Source organism: Diabrotica virgifera, chromosome 3 (assembly GCF_917563875.1).
Source record: "Diabrotica virgifera virgifera chromosome 3, PGI_DIABVI_V3a".
NCBI lineage: Eukaryota > Metazoa > Arthropoda > Insecta > Coleoptera > Chrysomelidae > Diabrotica > Diabrotica virgifera.
The window spans coordinates 179,392,842-179,412,767 of NC_065445.1; the positions used below are offsets into that span (position 1 = coordinate 179,392,842).

The 19,926-nt window shown below is 32.1% G+C and overlaps 1 protein-coding gene across 1 annotated transcript in view; it reads right to left on the reverse strand.

Moving 5' to 3' along the window:
• The window catches only part of LOC114344544 (growth arrest-specific protein 2-like), a 389,075-nt gene that overhangs the window by 77,002 nt on the left and 292,147 nt on the right, over positions 1–19,926 (reverse strand). The window contains exon 2 of the mRNA XM_050647073.1: positions 18,691–18,881. Within this exon, the coding sequence (XP_050503030.1) occupies positions 18,691–18,874 (184 nt within the window). The 5' untranslated portion in view covers positions 18,875–18,881. The remainder of the gene's footprint in view (positions 1–18,690; positions 18,882–19,926) is intronic.

The following is a 19,926-nucleotide window of genomic DNA, read 5'->3' on the forward strand; positions in this document are numbered from 1 at the left end:
TTACTCAGAAAAAGTGGTTTCAATTTGTTATTTTAAGATTTTATTATTTCCTTTATTTTTAAATATTGGTGATTAACTTGCTTTAAGATAAATATTGTTTAATTTAAACTAAGATTAAGTACGACATGCACTGCATATAAACAAAGATTTTATTTGTTAAAGGTGTTCAAAAGTATTGTTCCATGGTAACAGTATATTATTAATATCACTTTATCATTTTTTCTCTTTTCTAGATTATTATATTTTATTGTATAGTATATAAATTACTGTAATCACTGAATACATAGATAGTAATCAAATAATCTTATTATTTAAATTAATTAATAATTAACGCGATTACATAAGTAACTGTTATCCAAAATATTCAAAACCTTAACCAAACAGCCACCTCGTTCGTTGCTGGTGACGACGTCGCTGTCAACTAATGTTAATATCCAGTCTAAAATCTAAAAAGCGACCATGATAGGTGAATGGCAAATTTTGTACGTTCTTTATGTTTATGAGGTCGCTGAATCCGAATATAAAGTTTATTTTTATCTAGAATTGGTGGAATATGTTCAAAAATCAAATTTGAAGCAAAAATGCCAAAAATAATTTTGATGATTTTTTAATTTTAACCCGCTGTATCTTTGGTCGCTGTAAATATTTCTTTTTAAAATTTTAACGTATCCTCTTTGAAGTATTTAGATAGCAATGAGATTTCTCCGAAATGTTTATAATAATTAAAAGAGAAGTTGTTGATTTTTAAACATTTTGTCGTCAGATTTCGTTAGTTTCATGTTTACTTAAAAAAGTTGAGTGACAAAATTTTTAGTTTACCTATAATTTTAACCAACACAGCATTAAAACATACTAAGTCATGAAGAAGTTTTCTGGTCAAGAAAATTTCAAGTCAAAATATACAACAGGAAAAAAAAAGTTATATGGCTTTTTTATAGACCAGCGGCACACCACAAAAAATGCTTATTTCTCGAGATACTGACCACAGTGTGGTGAATGACTAATTTTGGTCATACTTTATGTTTTTGATGGTGCTAAAAACGAAAATGAGGTTTATTTTGAATTTTATGTGGGGGGACATTGTCAAAATCGCAATTTTTCCCTATTTTTACAATGTTTGCCCACTTAAAATTAAATATAAACCCCATTTTTGTTTTCAGCACCATCAAAAACATGAAGTATGACCAAAATTAGCCATTTACCACACCGTGGACAGAATTTCGAAAAATAAGTGTTTTTTTTGGGGAGGGCCACTCGTCTATAAAGTCACATAACATTTATCCTATTGCATATTTTGACCTGAAATTTTTCAGAAAACTTCTTCATGACTTATTTTTTACTGCTATGTTAGTTTGAATCGTTTATTGTTGAAAGGGGGAAAGCACCATTTTCAACCTTTCGAGTTATAGTAAAAAACCCTTCTCTCTTTCTTTATGCATGTCATTTGGTATTAAATTCAGTTTCGCTGTATAAACTATATACATGCAGTGCATCAGTGCTTGTTTCCATTCACCACTAAATGACGCGGATAAAGAAAGAGAGAAGCGTTTTTTAATGTAACTCGAAAAGTAGAAAATGGCGCTTACCCCCTTTCAACAATAATCGATTCAATCATCTTGTGCACAAGTGGGGTGTGCACTACTCCTCTTTTAATTTGTTTAAACATCTTGAACAAATCTCATTGTTATCTAAATACTTCAAAGATGATACAATAAAATTTTGTAAAGGAAAGATTTACAGCAACCAAAGATACGGCGAATTAAAGTTGAAAAATTACCTAAATTTATTTTTTGCATTTTTGCACAAAATTTGATTTTTGAACATGTTCTACCAATTTTAGATAAAAATAAACTTCATATTCGGATTCAGCGACCTCGAAAACATAAAGAATGACCAAAATTGGTCCTTCACCTGAATGTTAATTTTCGTGGTCGGTATAACGTAATTTTTAGGGTTGCTGCCGTTCTCACCTAAAACGGAATGCGAATAAATTGCAGTATGGTGTTTTTTTTCTAAATTCGCTTTGAAATAATAAGAAATATCAGATGATTCCACATAAGTTCGGTTCTGTATAGTTGATGAGATGTATAAGACTCATAGTTTTAAGTTTAGGGTAGAAAAAACTCTATCCAGAAACGATTCTTGTTCATAATTTAATAACTTTCCTTCATTTTAAATGTTCGATTTCATGTCAATTATCTGAAATTATGTTCAACGGCCAAAGCACGTAACGAACATAACGAAAATTCCGATGAAGGCACCTCTCGGTACTGCGACCCATTTCGCAAATAGATATAATGAAAGGTTCGTGATTTTAGCTACTTACATTTTTTTGTTTTGGGAGATTACGTCGTTTATTGATAGTTTTCCGGGCCTCCTATAGACGCGTCGTTTTCTGTCATTACTTTACAAGCACATTCGACTCTCATCAGATAATAAAACTTTGCTCCAATGCCCAAGGTTCCAATTGACGTGTTCTCGGGCAAACTGAAGTGGAGCTTATTTCTGATGTGCGTTTAATTTAGGACCTATGTTAGCTTGTCTGGGAGTAAAATGACAGATTTAAGTCTCCTAACTATCTACTGAGTGACGGTGATACCTCGAACATTTAATCGATCATCCCTCTCTGTCATTACACGTCGCCAACACGAACCTGGTCGATAGGTGTCAAGCTGTAGCTATCGGTCTCCGGGTATTTGTATGGTATCGGTGTCTTGGTGTAGTATCGATCTCCTGGTCGATGGTATTAGCCCTTGAGGCTGCAGACTGCCTGATAAGGGAACGACAGGCGACTGTCGCTCCCTTATGACTATCCTATGACTATTAGACTAACGCCCGGTTCCACCAACGTGATCTAAGTAAAATCTTAGGTCAGTTTTGCTTAGTCAAAAAAATTTCTTAGTAAAAATTTGCGTTCCACCATAAAAGTTTTTACTTAACTTAGCCAAGAAAAAACTTAAATTATCAGAGATACCAACTTTGCAAAATTGTCAAAAATTCTTAACCTTTTGACTCGTTTTTAATGAAAAAACACCAAAAAAGAAGAAAATTTGTGCCATTTTTGACATTAATGTCATCAGACATTAGAAAATGTCATTTCACTATTTATTGTAAATTGTTATTAGGTATAAATATGATTCTTGTCATGTTCTTGTGTATTTTGCAAAATTATTTGCTCATTTAAAATTAATCTAGTTGAGAATTACTAATTAGTTTAGCATTAATTTAGTTGCTAGTTTTAAAATATAACGGTTTAAAAATTTAGAGAGAGTTTTAAATTTAAGGTATGTAATAGTTTTAATTTGTCAGAGTATGGAAATAGTTTATAAGAATATGAAAAAATTAAAAAGAGTAAACTTTTCTGATCGAAAAACGGGGAATTGGTCTCCTTGGTGTCCAAATACAAGGACATCAATGAAAATAAAAAAACCAATGGTGTGTGTACCAAAGATAAAGAGACTACACTACACTATATTATATACTATAAACTATTACATACTACTTTATACTATATATTACGGTAGAATTTACAAAAATAGGAGTATATAAATCAAACTAAATCGCAAAAATGAGAGTTATCCTAACGTAATATCAACTGATATCAACAGAAGAAATTTAACCTCACTTATTTGCCAATATATGACAGAATATAAATTTCACTGCATGCGTCAAGTTAAAATTTTTACTTAAGTCGTCATGATAGGTGACTTAGCTTAAGCAAAAATATTTGTTCTTAAGTAAAGATTTTTCGTTGGTGGAACGAAACTCAACGGGACTTAAGTAAAAATTGTTTCTTAAGATCAAATTTTTACTTAAGTCACGTCGGTGGAACTGGGCGTTAGAGCCGCTATAGGTGAAATTTCTTAATCATTTTAGGCACGACGGGACCCTATAACTTAAATAGTAGAACCTAAAAGAAAAGGTTTGAACACTGTGCCGTCACTTTTTAGTGGCACATGCGTCGACAGTGGCGCATCAAACTTTCCACTTATGGACGGGAAACATAAATTAAAAAATACCTTCCCTCACTACCAGGATTCAATTTTTTTCATTTATTTAAGTTCTATGTGATTGAGACATAAGATTCATCGTAATTTTAACCCACCACCCCCTTCCCCCTGCCCCCACCATCAAAAACTTTATTTTTCGATTTTATTTTTTTTGGTGGGATGCAATCAATTTTTAAATTTCAAAAAATTCACACGCATAGTTAAGGCTTTTATAAAACACGTCTATTTTTTATAGACCTGTAGGTTATGTTTACGTAACCTCAAAAAATTAAAAAAATTTTGTTTTTGGAAAAAAATATACAACTTTTTTTTGGGGATACCTACAGATCTAATTTTTTCTTAGTCTTGTGTATTTTATCAAACACTATATTTTTAAATTTTTTCAAATTTTTCTGTAACGCTGGTCACCTTCAAAAATCCAAAAAACTGTTTTTTAAGGGGGTTTTGGGGGGTTTGAATGTGTTTCTCCCATTTTTAAATATTCTAAAGGACTCACTTACTTCAAGTTACATATATCCTATAAAATCGAAATTGATTTGATATATTATGAAGTCTATAAAATAGGGAAAATCCCCCAAAACCCCCCAAAAAGCAGTTTTTCGGATTCTTGAAGGTGGCGAGCATTACGGAAAAATCTAAAAAAAATTAGAAATATAGTGTTTGATAAAACACACAAGATTAAGAAAAAATTAGACCTGCAGCTATTCCCCAAAAAAAGTTATACGCTTTTTTCAAAAAAATTTTTTTTTTAAATTTTTTGAGGTTATGTAGACTCTACCTACGGGTCTGTAAAAAATAGATATGTTTTATAAAAGCCTCAACTATGCGTGTGAATTTTTTGAAATCTTAAAATTGATTGCATCCCAGCAAAAAAAAAATAAAAACGAAAAATGAAGTTTTTGATGGTGGGGGCAGGGGGAAGGGGGTGGTGGGTTAAAATTACGCTGAATCTTATGTGTTAATCACATAGAACTTAAAAAAATAAAAAAAAATGAATTCTGTTATTAAGGGAGGGTACCTTTAAATTTATTTATCCCGTCCATAAGTGGAAAGTTTGATGCGCCACTGTCGACGCATGTGCCACTGAAAAGTGACGGCACAGTGTTCAAACCTTTTCTTTTAGGTTCTACTATTTAGGTTATAGGGTCCCATCGTGCCTAAAATGATTAAGAAATTTCACCTATAGCGGCTCTTAGTCTATATAGAGCTCTCATAATTATGCAATTCGCTGGGCCTCCTTCACTAGTGAAGTATTTTTTTTTTATTAATGGCTTTGACAGAACCAATTAGCCAGACTATTTGTGTTTTTTTGTATGGTATTACAATAACAATTTTAAGTTAATATCTAAGCCTACTTATTATCTAAATTTACAGAGTGTTATACTATCTTAATGGATACATTTTTCAATTTTGTGTGATATTTTTACAATTTTATAATTTTATTATCTAAGCCTATTTAAAATTTAAATTTACAGGACGTTACATATTCGTAAAGACATTGTAACGTCTGCTTATTTTTTGGAAAAAGAATTTCGTTTAAATTGACAGGTAAAGGACAATTTAGATCAATTAACTTTTCATACATTACTTTAATATTTTGTCTGTACAGTCCACACTCCAATATGAGGTGCTGTAGATCTCCCATTCCACCACAGGCGCAATATGGGTTATCACTGATACCTATGCTGTGTTTGTATGCTGGGGTTAGTGCGTGATTTGACCTCATTCTGTTTATTGTTTTTATAAATAGCCTATTTGATTCTTGTTTAAACCATCTCTCATTGGGAATTAGTAGCTGGCAATTTCTAAAATTTATTCCCGTTGTACTTTGGTTATATACACGTTGCCAATTTTGTTTGCAATGGTTTTTACTGATATTATCTATATCGGTTACTGGTAGAAGTATGTTGCTTATGTTTTGTTTGGTTAAAGCTGCAGATTTAGCTAATTTGTCGACTTCTTCATTTCCTAATATTCCAGAATGTCCTTTCACCCAACAAATAATAATTGAACTGCCCGAGGAAGTAAAATCATAATATAGACTCTTAATTTCTATCTCAATGTGGTTTAGATTTTTTGTCGATTGGATAGAAGTGAGTTTGTCCACAATACTTCTACAATCGGTGAAAATGATATAATTGTCCATACCAACAGAGGCTATATATTTTAACGCAAGTAATAAAGCTGATAATTCGGCAGTATATATTGAAGCTTCATTAGGCAATCGGCATGATTCTTTGTATTCAGAATTCCAGTGATATATTGCACATCCGGTTTTATTTTGAATTTTGGAGCCGTCAGTAAAAATATATTGAAACATAGGCCACCTGTCTTTAATTATTTTGTTGATAATATTGCCTGGAAGGTTTGAATCCATGTAGTTTGTTTGTATTACCTTGGAAAAGAGAGTTTTAGGAGGTTTAGTGTAAATTAAAGGTATTTTATTTTTGTACATTTGGTTTTCATTCATTGTCAACTTCCTGTAGCTTTCAACGTATATGGGGGTTTTTTTAGTACACCAATATTTATGGCTTAAATCTAATATATTTAAGTTACGAATAGTCCTTAAGTAGCTGACGTTTTTTGAGATAGCTCTAGCTACAAACTTATCTGTACAAAACTGTCTACGTAGAGTAAGTGGTGGTTCCTTAGCTTCAATCTCAATAATAGTAATAGGAGTAGATTTTAAGTAACCGAGAGAGAGTCTCAAACATTTATTCCTTTGGATTTCAACTTTATTAAGATATCCTGTTGACGCAGACCCGTATAAATGATAACTATAGTCGAAAATTGGTCGAATCATTGAGCGATAGAATAGCAATGCAATATTCGGGTCAGCTCCCCAACCAGTTCTACAAAAAGCTCTAAGGATATTCATAGAATTTTCTGATTTCTTTATAATAGAATGAATTTGATCCTTCCATAACAATTTACGATCCAAATACGTCCCAAGATATTTAACACAATTTTTTATCGGAAATTCTATTCTACCTAATTTGAAGTAATCATTTAGAAAATAGTATTCATAGTGAAGTATTCATTTATAAAATATTCAATTACTACACTTCGAAGTGTACGCACACCTCAACGTTTGAAAAGCGACTGAGAGGATCACCGACAAATTAATAGAGGTCTTAAGTGCGGATAACATGACCGTTACAATATTTGCTGCATTTTCTATGCCATAAAGAAGTAAACAAATTTAACATGTTGCCATTTTGCATAAAACAATTATTTTTTGGAAGATCTATAGTAGACAATATTTTTAACATTAGTTGTTTTAATTTAAAGAAGACAGCATTAAATAAATTAAATTACTAAGCAATAAATAAAATTCATCGAGTGAGTCGATGTGTGGTGTGAAGTAATGTAACAATTTCTGGTAGGTATATTTATTAAAATATTTAATAATTTTTCTCAAGAATGTTGTTCTTCATTCCAAATTATTATTTTGTATTTGCCTATACATACTTTTTTTTACAACCGTGTTATAAGAGTTATTTATCTACTCTATGTCATATTATGTATAAGTTTTTAGTTTGTGAAAACTGTCATTGTAGATAGCAGTGCGTGAAGGATTTAAAGTGTTCGTGAAGTAACAATGTATTTTAAATGGGATTTACTTTTTCGCACTGTTTTAACCTTCGCGTTGTCATGGTGACAATCCTTAACTTTCGCGTTGTCATGGTGATGACAATATGAGCAATGAATTACAACAAAAGTTTTGACAGTTTTTTGGTTTGAAAGTAGTTAGAATTTTTAAATGTCAAAGTTCTAAAAATTGTAGAATAGAAATGAATTTCAGTGACGAAGAGTTACAGCTTTTTTATTTGTTTATCGTAGATAAAATATTGTATGAAACTGTGCGTGAAGTATGCTTTTTGCGAACGCACGCGGTTTTTAGAGCACCAGCGACAACAGAGCGAGTGCTATACATCGCGTAAGTTCGCAAAAAGTACTTCACGCACAGTTTTATACAATATTTTATCTACGATAAACAAATAAAAAACTATAACCCTTCGTTACTGGAATTGATTTCTTTTCTACAATGTTTAGAACTTTGACATTTAAAAATCCTAACTACTTTCAAACCACAAAACTGTCAAAAATTTTGTTGTAAGTCATTGCTCATATTGTCATCACCATGACAACGCGAAAGTTAAGGATATTTGATTATATGAAAGTGTGCCAAAAATTCCATTGAAAGTGTGCGAAAAAGTAAATCCCATTTAAAATACATTGTTACTTCACGCACACTTAAACGCTTCACTCACTGCTATCTATAATGATAGTTTTCACAAATTAAAAACTTATACATAATATGACATAGAGTAGATAAATGCAATTTTTAGCACTCCATAGGAGCGTTAAAAATGCTACTTTAAAGCAAGAAACCCATTATGAACGGCCGGCACGGCACAGCCCGGCCCGGCACAGGACAGTCCAAATTCATTTGTATAGTTTTAAATGCAACGTAACCCATTATGAGCGGCCGGCTCGGCCCGGCACAGGCCAGCACGCAAACGGAACGGCCAAAATTCTCCGAGGAGAATAAAATCCGTTGAAGTCGAACGGCCTGAACGGCCAGTCGGCGCCAGTGCCTCATAATTGTTGGTAGTAAGCAGATATATTGTTGATTTTTTAATTGAAAGCGCGTTAAACACCTTTGAAATAAAATAATATGGAAGAACTTTTCATTGAGAGTGTCAGAGAATACCCATTTTTGTATGATACATCGGACTCAAGTTATCATGATAGTAAGAAAAAGGACAATACATGGGTACAAATATCCGAAAATTTTGATCAATGGACAGGTACGTACATTATATTTTAACCATGAATTCGTTTTTTTAAGATGATGCATATTCATTAAAATTGTGTAGTTTATGTCTTTTAAAAACTTTTATTTTACGATAGTTTTTAAAATATATGATCATTTTTCCGGTGCCGTGCCGTGCCGGCCGTTACAAATGGGTTTTTGGACGTGCCGGCCTGTGCTATGCCGTGCCGGGCTGTGCCGTGCCGGGCGTTCATAATGGGTTTCTTGCTTTAGGCACTAGTGCTTTAAAATTTTTAAGGCAGTGCAGTTAAAAGGGAATTGTCAAATTGTGAAACGTCAAAATATTTATATTTCATTTATTAACATTAATATTAATAGTACAACTTGCGCAATTTGAAAAAGGTGGTTTAAAAGGTTTTTTAAAATTTAATTTAAACTGTATTATTGCATTTTTAACACGTTTGTAGAAAAAACAAGTTTATGTAACGGTATAATATTTTCGCTAATAATTTTTAGATATTTTCTTCGAGTGTAGACAACCAGTTCTACCTTTTACGTGTCATAGGTTTAATGGGTTCAGCAATAGGGAACTTGCACATTTTTTTATTACATAATAATGTTCAGTTTTGTATAAAAATGAGATTTCCAAAATTTCACGCTTCAAAAACTCATAATAACTTTGAAGTACAAATTGAAAGTCTTCTTTATCTTAAAATAGTTCAAACGACCCGTGACGTCACAGAGTTTAACTATGTGGTTCAGTTTATGGTTATATTTACGTATATTCTTCTTCTTATTTTTTAGTTTATTGGCCTCCACCTAATTTAGCCAGATCCTCGTCGAGAAATATAGGGAAAATATATATACTTATTCTAATGATATTTATCGTATGTCATTGTAATAAAATATACCAGTTTGTTGAGATTGCAGTTTGATACGGTTTTTGAAGGAAAGGAAAGAAGGTTTACTATTGAAAATAAAACCATTTTGTAAACGTACAAAGTTTCTATGAATAGTTCAAACGATCAAAAACATTTGTAACGTCACATAACTGTATTTTCTACTGACGTTTATAATGTCTAATTTAAAATTATATACAATTGGTGTAGAATGTAAACATACAACCCCGTGACGCCACGACGCGTTTTGGGGTGGCTGGTATAAGTTGAATTTTTAGTCGTCTTTAGGGGCCAAACGAAAGACAAACAAAACTTTTTTATTTTTGATATAGGTTCTAAATTATGTTCTGTTTTGATTTATACCATTTTTTTAGAATTTAAAATTTTATGCAAGCTCCCTATTAACCAAGATATTGTATTTTATAAATTTATAACGTTTGTAGAAAAAATATTGTATGATATACGTGTTAAAAAGTACATTTTTAAGGCACTCATGTGAATTGCAGAATTCGCTTCGCTCATTCTGCAAACTTTCACATGCGTGCCTTAAAATTGTACTTTTAACAGTTATATCATAAATAACTAATAAAACTGATATTTTCAATCGTTACATAATTATGGATTTTTTGATTTTGCAAGGTATTCATGAAGGCGAGGCATATATAAAATTGCACATAAATGGCATACATTACAGGCAGCCTACGAATTTACACATTAAAAATTTGATGGTCGTACCTATCATTCTTCTCGGGTAAAAATATCTACGTAATGGTCAATACGATTTATAACATTCATAGTCTTTAGGACAGAAAAAAAAATCTGTCCAGAAACGACCCTTGTTCATAATTTAATAAGTTTCCTTCATTTTAAATGTTCGATTTCATGTCAATTATTTGAAATTATGTTCAACGGCCAAAGCACGGAACAAATTTATAACGAAAATTCCGATGAAGGCACCTCGTGGTACTGCGGCCCATTTCGCAAATAGATATAATGAAAGGTTCGTGATTTTAGCTACATAAATTTTTTTGTTTTGGGAGATTACGTCGTTTATTGATAGAGTGCATGATGTCGTGCGACTCTTTTTAGAAACTGATTTTTAATTTGGCATCCAAGTTTTATGACCTTAACCGTTGCCCCGGCAATGCTTTTATCGAATTTCTTGTTAAATTTCAATCAAATGAAGGAATACTGTCTACTTAGGGAAATAGATAAAGGCATTCACATAGTATCACATAATGATGATGATGATGATGATGGTGATGTTTGGCATGGAAACTAATCCATTTGCCACAGATTTTTGCATGTTTATTATCATATTTGAAGTTATATTATATATGGTATGTTTACGATTTGAAACTTGACTGTTGCAAATCTAAATTATATATCCGTAAGCGTATAGATGATTACATACGAGTTCAAATATTGATTTCTGATTGAGTGACAGGAGACGGGTTATGTTTACTCAAAGTTGCACATTACTTTTTACAAGGTTTTCAGAAAATATATCTGAAAGTGCTTTATTTTCATAACATCCAAAAATGATGCTATTAATATCACACTGGGAAAAATTATCGCATGAGCACTTTCCTGATTCGATAATTTTAAATCTAGCCTGGTGAGCTGGAACAGCACCGTGACTAGTTTTTAGTCTAACGATAGTCGCAGCTGATCATTTAGATATTATGTTATATTGGAATATATGTGGTAATTCTGTTAAGGATGGTAACATAGGATCAGGGCCGGACTGGCTCATCAAAAAGGCGCCAACCCAAATTCTAAAAAAGGCGCCAACCTAACCTGTGAACAAAGGCGCCAGACCCCCCTCCTCCTAAACTTTTTGCCTCAAAATTTTTTGAAATCCTAATGCATGTACAGCAAATCAATATGGTTTGTGAATTTTTTTAAGTTACATTAAGTTTACTTTGCATTAAACTTATTAAGATGCCACAAAAGTATAGCTTCAGTTTTCCAGTAGGTACTCTTTCACTCAACTTTGACTTTTCTTATAAAAGATTGGTTAATTTCGGCTCTTAATGTTGTTAATTAACGTAACAGTGATTTCTTTTTAAAAAGGGGCCAACTCAGCCCTCAAGGGTGGTTGACCCTTAATTTTTTTTAAAGCTGCGTATTTTAACCAGCTTTCCGTATTTTTTTATTGCCATTTATTTATCTAATTTCAACGGAGTTATTGTAATTATTTATATGCTTAAAAAGTGCTATTTATTAACAAATAATTTTGTGTAATTTTTTTTACTTTTTTTTCTCATAGGCTATTAGCATACATCTTAACGAAGGAAATAAGCTCCGGGTTATTTAGATCCATTCAGCCAAATGAACTGGATTAGCCTCAGAAATTAGCTCGGTTTTCAAAAAAAAAAAAAAAAAAATTATAAACAAATTCAATTTCGCAAAAAGCATTTAACAGATCTGGACCATTTTGCACACCATTCAAACACTATAATGCTCTCAAGTTTAGGTAGATTTAAATAAATTTTAATAAACAATACCATTGCTATTAACAATATTCAAAAACAGCAATTTTGTCGTCCGTTCCGCAATAAATTTTTTGTTTATTAACCGATTTTCATTTAGCGTACCTCATTCGATTTGTTTTTCTTTTCTGAAAAAGTTACTCTAAGAAGTCAAATCTCTAAATACACAAGTTTTTAAGTTCTGAGCAAAAAACTAAGTTTGACGTTTTGATTGTTTATTTAAAAATTGTTCCACTAAAAAATTGATGAATCCCTAAATGGTAGCCTTTTGGTAGTATCTCATACTACACATTTCTACTGTCAAACTCCGTCGTTTCAGTTATGTAGAAAAAAGGCATATTTTTTATTAACTTAATTGATCTATATAACTGAAGAGATATTGCTCAAAAACATATTATAGAAGTTTATTTTTTCAATTCTACATAATATTTGACCAGATAGAAATTGAAAATTTAATGTTTATTGTTTAAAAAATATCAATAATTAGGAAAAAAGTACAAAACAATGTTTCTCATTTAAATTTCTTTCACCCATTATAAAGGGTGATTCATTTAGAGGTACTTTTTTGGTGAGGATTTGTTGGGAGATCGTGCATGAATGGTATCACCTAAAGTTGCTGTCTTATTCACTATTGTTTGACATTTCATCCTAGAAAGACTTAACTCGGCACAACGTCTAGAAATTATTTAGCTGTATTACGAAAATAGGCGTTCAATGAGGAATGTGTTTCGTGCGCTTAGAGCAAAAAAAAAATGTTTTCCGATGAGGCTCGTTTTTGGCTTATGAGGACGTGAATAAACAAAATGCCCGTATTTGGGTTGATGAGCAACCCAAAGAGGTTCAAGAGTTGCCAAAACATTCAGAAAAAACCACTGTTTGGTGTGGTTTATGGACCGGCCAGAATGTTACTGTGAATGGAGACCATTATCGCGCCATGATAAAGGACTATTTGGTAGCAGAAATTGAAGTTCGTAGTTTAAGTGACATTTGGTTCCAAAAATATGGCGCCAACTGCCATACATCCCGTGAAAGCATGGCTTTGCTGAGAGAACGGTTCGGTGAGCAATTTATTTCACGCTTCGGATCAGTGACTTGGCCGCCTATATCCTGTGACATCACACGTCTAGTCGTTTTCTTTTGGGGCTACCTCAAGTCCAAAGTCTACATGAATAAACCGGCTGCGATTGAGGCATTGGAGGCCAGTATTACTCGAGTCACTGGTCAAATACCAATCGAAAAGCTCGAACGCGTCATCGAGAATTAGGCCTTCAGAATGGACCGTCTTAACCGCAGTCATGGTCAACATTTGAAAGAAATTATCTTTAAGAAATAATTTTAAGCAATTGTTCTTTTTTACGACAATAAAGATTTTCAAATAAAATTCATTTTTTTCATTGTTTTCTCTTTTTTAAAAAAGTACCACTAAATGAATCACCCTTTACATACATAACTTACAGCCTTCATATTTCGCTTAGAACAATTCTATTATAGGTCCGAAAAATATGCTAAATATCATAAGGATTGGTTTAACAGCTATAATAATTTTGGTATAATAATTTTTCATTTCCATTTCATTTAACAAATGTTCTCCATTCACTTGTTAACAGTAGTAAAATCTATTTTTACTTTATCGTACTATATACGTAGTATAGTATAATAGATAAAGTTATAGGATCGTGCAAAAAAATTTTTTTCAGATTTCGCTTTTTTTCGACGTTTTGAGTCCCCCTGAGTCTAAAAAGCAAATAAAAAAAACATGTCGGAAGTATGTACGTACGTACGTATGTCGCCACCGCCCAGCAAAAACTACTGGACCGATTTTGATGAAATTCGGTATGAGTAAGTTTAAGAGAATTTTGTCGAGAAACTAAGCTTTTCAAAAAAACCTCTCAAAGGGGGGCCGAAATAGGGGGGTTATTTAGGGCCCATTTTAGCAAATTTTGACCGAAATGAATGAAATTCAACTCAAAGTAAGCTCATCGATAGGTAAATAAAAATACGGAATTTGACATTTCCAAATTCAAAATGGTGGCTAATATGGCCGACCGCCCACCCGACACATTTCCCTATCTATCTAAAAACTTGTTTAAGATAAGTTTAATTTGAAAAAGTCTTTATATAGCCTAAAGATGGGGCTATAAGAAGGATGTTATCGTTTTTCAGAAAAAGTTACGGGTTGCCTATATTTAAGGGGTCACATTTTGACATAAATTTGAACTAGATTTTCTCAAAAAGGGATCCAAGGAATTTTTTTATTTTTTGATATATTTTTGATATCCTATCAGTAAATTGAATGACATTAGTCATACCTATATCTTAACTCCCCATAGGAGGGGAGTTATGAATTTTTTATAAAAAAATATTCGAGTGCCCGTAACTTCCTTCTTAATAGAAACTAAAATTTGAAATTTTGCAGACATATATGGTACTTTATTATCTATTATCACAATAAATTTTACCAAAAATATGGCTTCCGGTTGAACCGGAAATGAATAAAAAATCTTAATTTTTTTAGATACCCCTGTATATTTTAACATATTTTGAAAGAATGCAAAATTACCTTTCCAATGACATAAAATTCATTGCTGTATCTCAAAAACTCGAAAAGTTACGGTAAATAGAAATTTTGCTATAATCTTATGTGTGTCCTCTCTCACGCGTTCATAGCAGAGCATTATTGTAGGGCAGTCAATGAGGGTATTTGGCTCCGAATTCCATCCTACTACATTGATGTACTTGATATTTTCACAGTAAGTAGGGAATAGCTCAAGAAACAAAATCTACCCTATATACTATGGCGCTTTTATCTTGGGGCGGTTCCCACTTCTTCAAGGGGGTGGAAAATTTGTTGGTCAAAATAAGCACGGAAGTGGCTAAAGAACCTATTTCTAAGCAAAAACTGGTCTATACTTTTTTTTGAGAACTCAATACTTTTTGAGTTATGCGTAGTTGAAAATTGGCCATTTTCATTGAAAAATGACACCTTTTCGGACGGATTTTTTGTGAATACCTTAAAAACTATGCATCGAACTAAAAACACTATATAAAACATTTTTTAGATTATAAATAATAAAGAAATTCGTTCCTTCGTAAATGTTCTATTTATAATACAAAAAGAGATATGGTAGGTGAAAATAGTTTGTTTTTTGGTGCATGCTCAAATTGGTGTATTCAACTTGAAATAACAGAGGAACGGTAGTTTTTAGGTGTATAATGCTACCAACACCTTTTGTAGTGTTTGAAAAGGCCTTTAAAACGAGCACCGTTAAATGTCGCTTACTTACAAACTAAGCGAGATATGGTGCAAAAAAATATATGACTAATGTACTTTAAGGAAAAATGAAAAGTATATACATTTAACTCCCCATCCACCATAATTTAAATGCATTGTTTTCCTTCTACAATACCTTTTAATATATATATAGTGTTATTTCTACTTTCAAAAAGTTGAACGGGTTTAAAATGAATGGTTTTTGTAAAAAATGTGATCAAATTATAGAATGAATTTTTAAATTTTCTTAAAAATCTTCCTTTTTCTCCATGTAATTCGAAAATAAAAATATTTCACCCCTGAGAAGTGGTGGGAACTTCCCCCATGATAGAAGCGCCATAGTATATAGGATAGACTTTGAATTAGCAGATTGGGCTACTCCCAAAATTTCATTAAAATCCATGCAGTAGGATAGAATTTGGAGATAATATCTTGTTCTTAATCTCGCGCATTGACTGGCGTAATCGAAATAGAATGAAATGCAAATATTGTAAACTATTAATTTCTCAGAAAAATGAACTAATTTGAAATGAAAGTATGACTATAATATTCTATTGATTTATGCAATAATCTACACATCTATAGTGTGTCCTCGAAATATGGCATCGAACATTTTCTCAAATGCAGGAATTAATGATGCGTAGAACCATAAAATACTTCTAAGTACAGTAGGTGTTTCTAAAATATCAAAATAACGAGTATTTAACTTTGTTATTTTTATAGAATATAGAACAGTATCTAGTACCATAACGATAATAGATCGGTACGATAAAGTTCTCGGGCGGCCCTTCCGTCCAGCGTTTTTGTTTATTTTTTAACGTTTTGTAATATTTGTCTAGTTAGGTATGTTGTGTATTTCCCTGACTTAGAACAGCAATATTTGGTGCATTTTTCTGGTTACTTCGAACTTCAAATTTTAGGTAATCGCATAAGAAAAATCTATTGAGTCGAGAACAGGTGATCTCGGTGGCCATTCTACACCGTTCAATCCATCGTTCGGGAAAAACTGTGTTCAAATAATTTCGGATCGCGTGTGCATGTGCATAATGATAGAAAGCTCCGCATTGCTGGAAAATGATCACTTGCTGTACATCTCGTGCAGGGGTGGGCAAACTTTTTTTAGTAAGGGCCACAAAACTTTTTTGGTCTATTCCCGAGGGCCGCAATATTTTTTGTTACCTTAACATGTTCGAATTTTTAACTCTTTACTAATTTTGTTTAAAGGGGGGAGAGGATATGGTTTGAAATCAACATTTCCAGAACATTTTTGTGAATTTTGTTTGAAACTATGGTAAAATTATTTTTTTTTTAATTAAATAAACATATTCGGTACAACTCAAAGAATATTAAAAAAAAAATCAAAACCAAATATTGAAAAATGAGTTAACCGTGGCAAATTTTTACAGACACCTCCAAAAAAGGATTTTGCACTAGACATCAACAAAAAATTCAAAAATATTTTATTAGCTTATGAGTTTATCGAGGTAACGCTGTCAAGTTTTTTTAGTTTTAATGATTTTTGAGTTTTTGATATCACTCATAAGTCAAAATAAGAACATTTTTTGTAAAAATGGGTGCAAAACAAACTTCTTTATTATTGTTAAAGAAAAAATATCTTGACAGCATTACCTCACGAAAATGTCTAAAAAATCTATAAAAAATTTCAGGTGGATCTATCAAGTAGCTTTTCGGTTGTAATTTTGAAAAAAGCAGTTTTGAGAAAAACGCGTTTAAAGTTTTGACAACTTTTATTTTCAATTTCTTTTTTGTCAGTTAAATCGTAAAGTGATGAACACCTAAATATGTTTTTGAATCGTTTTGTATGTTTTTATTTTTATAACCATTTCCGAAGTGGAAATCGAAACGTCAAATAAATTTAATTTCAAACTTAAATTGTGGTTTATTTTCTGGTTGAATGTAGACTGGTACCAAATCAATTTGAACTGAAAAATAATTTCTTAGAAGTGGTAATGAAAAATATCTTCAATATCTTTAAAAGAATTTTCAAATTCTGTCAGAAAATTACAAAGTTTTCTTCATAAATTTTAAACTTATTTTATGGTACATTATTTAATGATTTTAATGAGGGAAATAATTGAACGAATTCTTGCTTTTTTGTATGATCAATGAATAGTTTGAGTTTCATTTTAAAAGTTTCATTTTGCGTTCAAAACTTATAAATTTAGCAAATTTGTCGCAGTTTTTTATTTCTAAAAATAAAGCAATTTCCTCCCCTAATTCACAGCATATTTTAAGAACCTTTTCTAAACTTAACCATCGAACATGATTGTGGTATAAGACGTCAGTATGTTCTGTTTCTATAACTCTTCCAAAAATTCTATAAATGCACGATGATTAAAAACGATTTCGATGAACGAATAAAACCAAAAAAATTAGTTATATTAATTGAAATGACGATATCTACTTGCAAAACATTTTTGCACAATACCTGCTGATGGATTATGCAGTGACAAAATAATAAATCATGTTCTGGAGATTGTTTATGAACGTAATCTGTAAGTTTACAATATTTGCTCTTTTTTTTGGTGTTACGTGGCTCCCAGGTGTTACACTTACTAGGTGGTTACGAGTTAGTTTAAAAATTTCCAAACAGTTTCTAACTACTTCAACAATATCGTTTCCATTTATGAAAATTTCATGGTTTTCATTGAGAGAGCCGACAAAACTGTGCCGGAAACCCAAATAATTGCCCGCGTTATTTTGAAATTTTGCGCAAAAATCACCCACTGCCCACTGCGAAAATGTTAATAGCTGTATTATCTATATTTAATTATTATTATAAGCAATAATTAAAATAAATCTTTAAATGAAAATGATTCACTTTTTTTCGCGGGCCGCAAAAAATGCCTAAAGGGCCGCATGCGGCCCACGGTCCGCTCTTTGCCCACCCCTGATCTCGTGGAAGATTTGTAATTATGTCGGTTGTTCCAGCTATTATTTTATTCTGCAACATATATTGAAATATTTTTGAAATTGTGCCACTTTTCCATTTAATTTACCTATTTTTAGAAGAGTTCAAAAATAAATTTCAAAAAATCGACTTTTGAAGCTATTTTTGCAAAAATTAAGCAAACAATTAACAAACCTAACTTTACAAACTCTCATTTTAAAGAATTTTCTATGCATTTTCAGTAAAATTGTGTAACTTTTCCATTTAGTTTACCGGTTTTCAACTTTAATATTGAATATTATGCTAAACTATGCTAAATTTTACCTAAAGTTTTATTCAACCAGTCTGCCAAATCCTCTTTCAGGGGATCTAGTTGCCTTGCTTGAATTGCCTTCAATTCATCATCGTCATCATCATCATCTTCCGGACTCCTGTAAAATCCAGGAGAGGCGACTGATATCGGTCCCCAACTGTTCCGGTTGCGAGCGAAGTTTTGTTTGTAAGACATGGTCAATCTGAAATAAAAAAAATAGTTAGATTTTATACATCACTGGTAAACACACAGTTTGTTGCCGGAAATTTTTGAACTGTTTCTAGGTAATTTGGGTCTGCTGAATCCAAAAATGCCACCAGATTTCTTCTATCAGATCGTTTTCAGAAAATACGACAACAGATCACATTTCTAACATATAGGGTAATTTAACGAAGCACTACCTACATATACGTAGTGCTGTTACCCATGAAATAAACCAAATACGAATAAAAAGTAATAGGTCTGGATCCCGCGTATGAAAAAAAAAGTTGATTGATAGCAAGCTGAAAATTTGTTAATAGCTTAAGAGTGTCTAGTAGGATAAACTTTGATATATGGGAACACTGGAACTGGGGCAGTTTTATTTGTGGAACAGGTTAAAAATTTGGAACGGTCAGACCACGAAAACGGCACATTTATTTTGTCCGACAGAACATACTTAAACTCTCCGAACAGAGATTAAACTCTCATGCAAAAATCAGACTGCTATTTTCCACCTGTCATAATTCCTGTCATTTGACATATTCTACATGTTCCACTTAGTAAAACGCCCATTTGGTGATAAATAGCAGTCTGATTTTTGCATGAGAGTTTAATCTCTGTTCGGAGAGTTTAAGTCTGTTCTGTCGGACAAAATACATGTGCCGTTTTCGTGGTCTGACCGTTCCAAATTTTTAACCTGTTCCACAATTAAAACTTCCCCTGTTCCAGTGTTCCCATATATCAAAGTTTGTCCGACTAGACACCCTTAAGCTATTAACAAATTTTCAGCTTGCTATTAATCAACTTTTTTTTCATACGCGGGATCCAGACCTATAAGATATTTATTGTACAGTAATGTACTTACAAAAATCATCATACATATCTGTCAAAAAGACTTAACAATTTCCTTTTATATGATTTTCTTGCAAAGGCTTTAAAAGGACGGTCCCTTTGAAGACTCAGCAGTAATTCGTCATCATGTGATAGCCCCATCTCCCTGATACCCCTTTTCCATCGTTTTGATATATTGTTGAAGATTTTCTGGG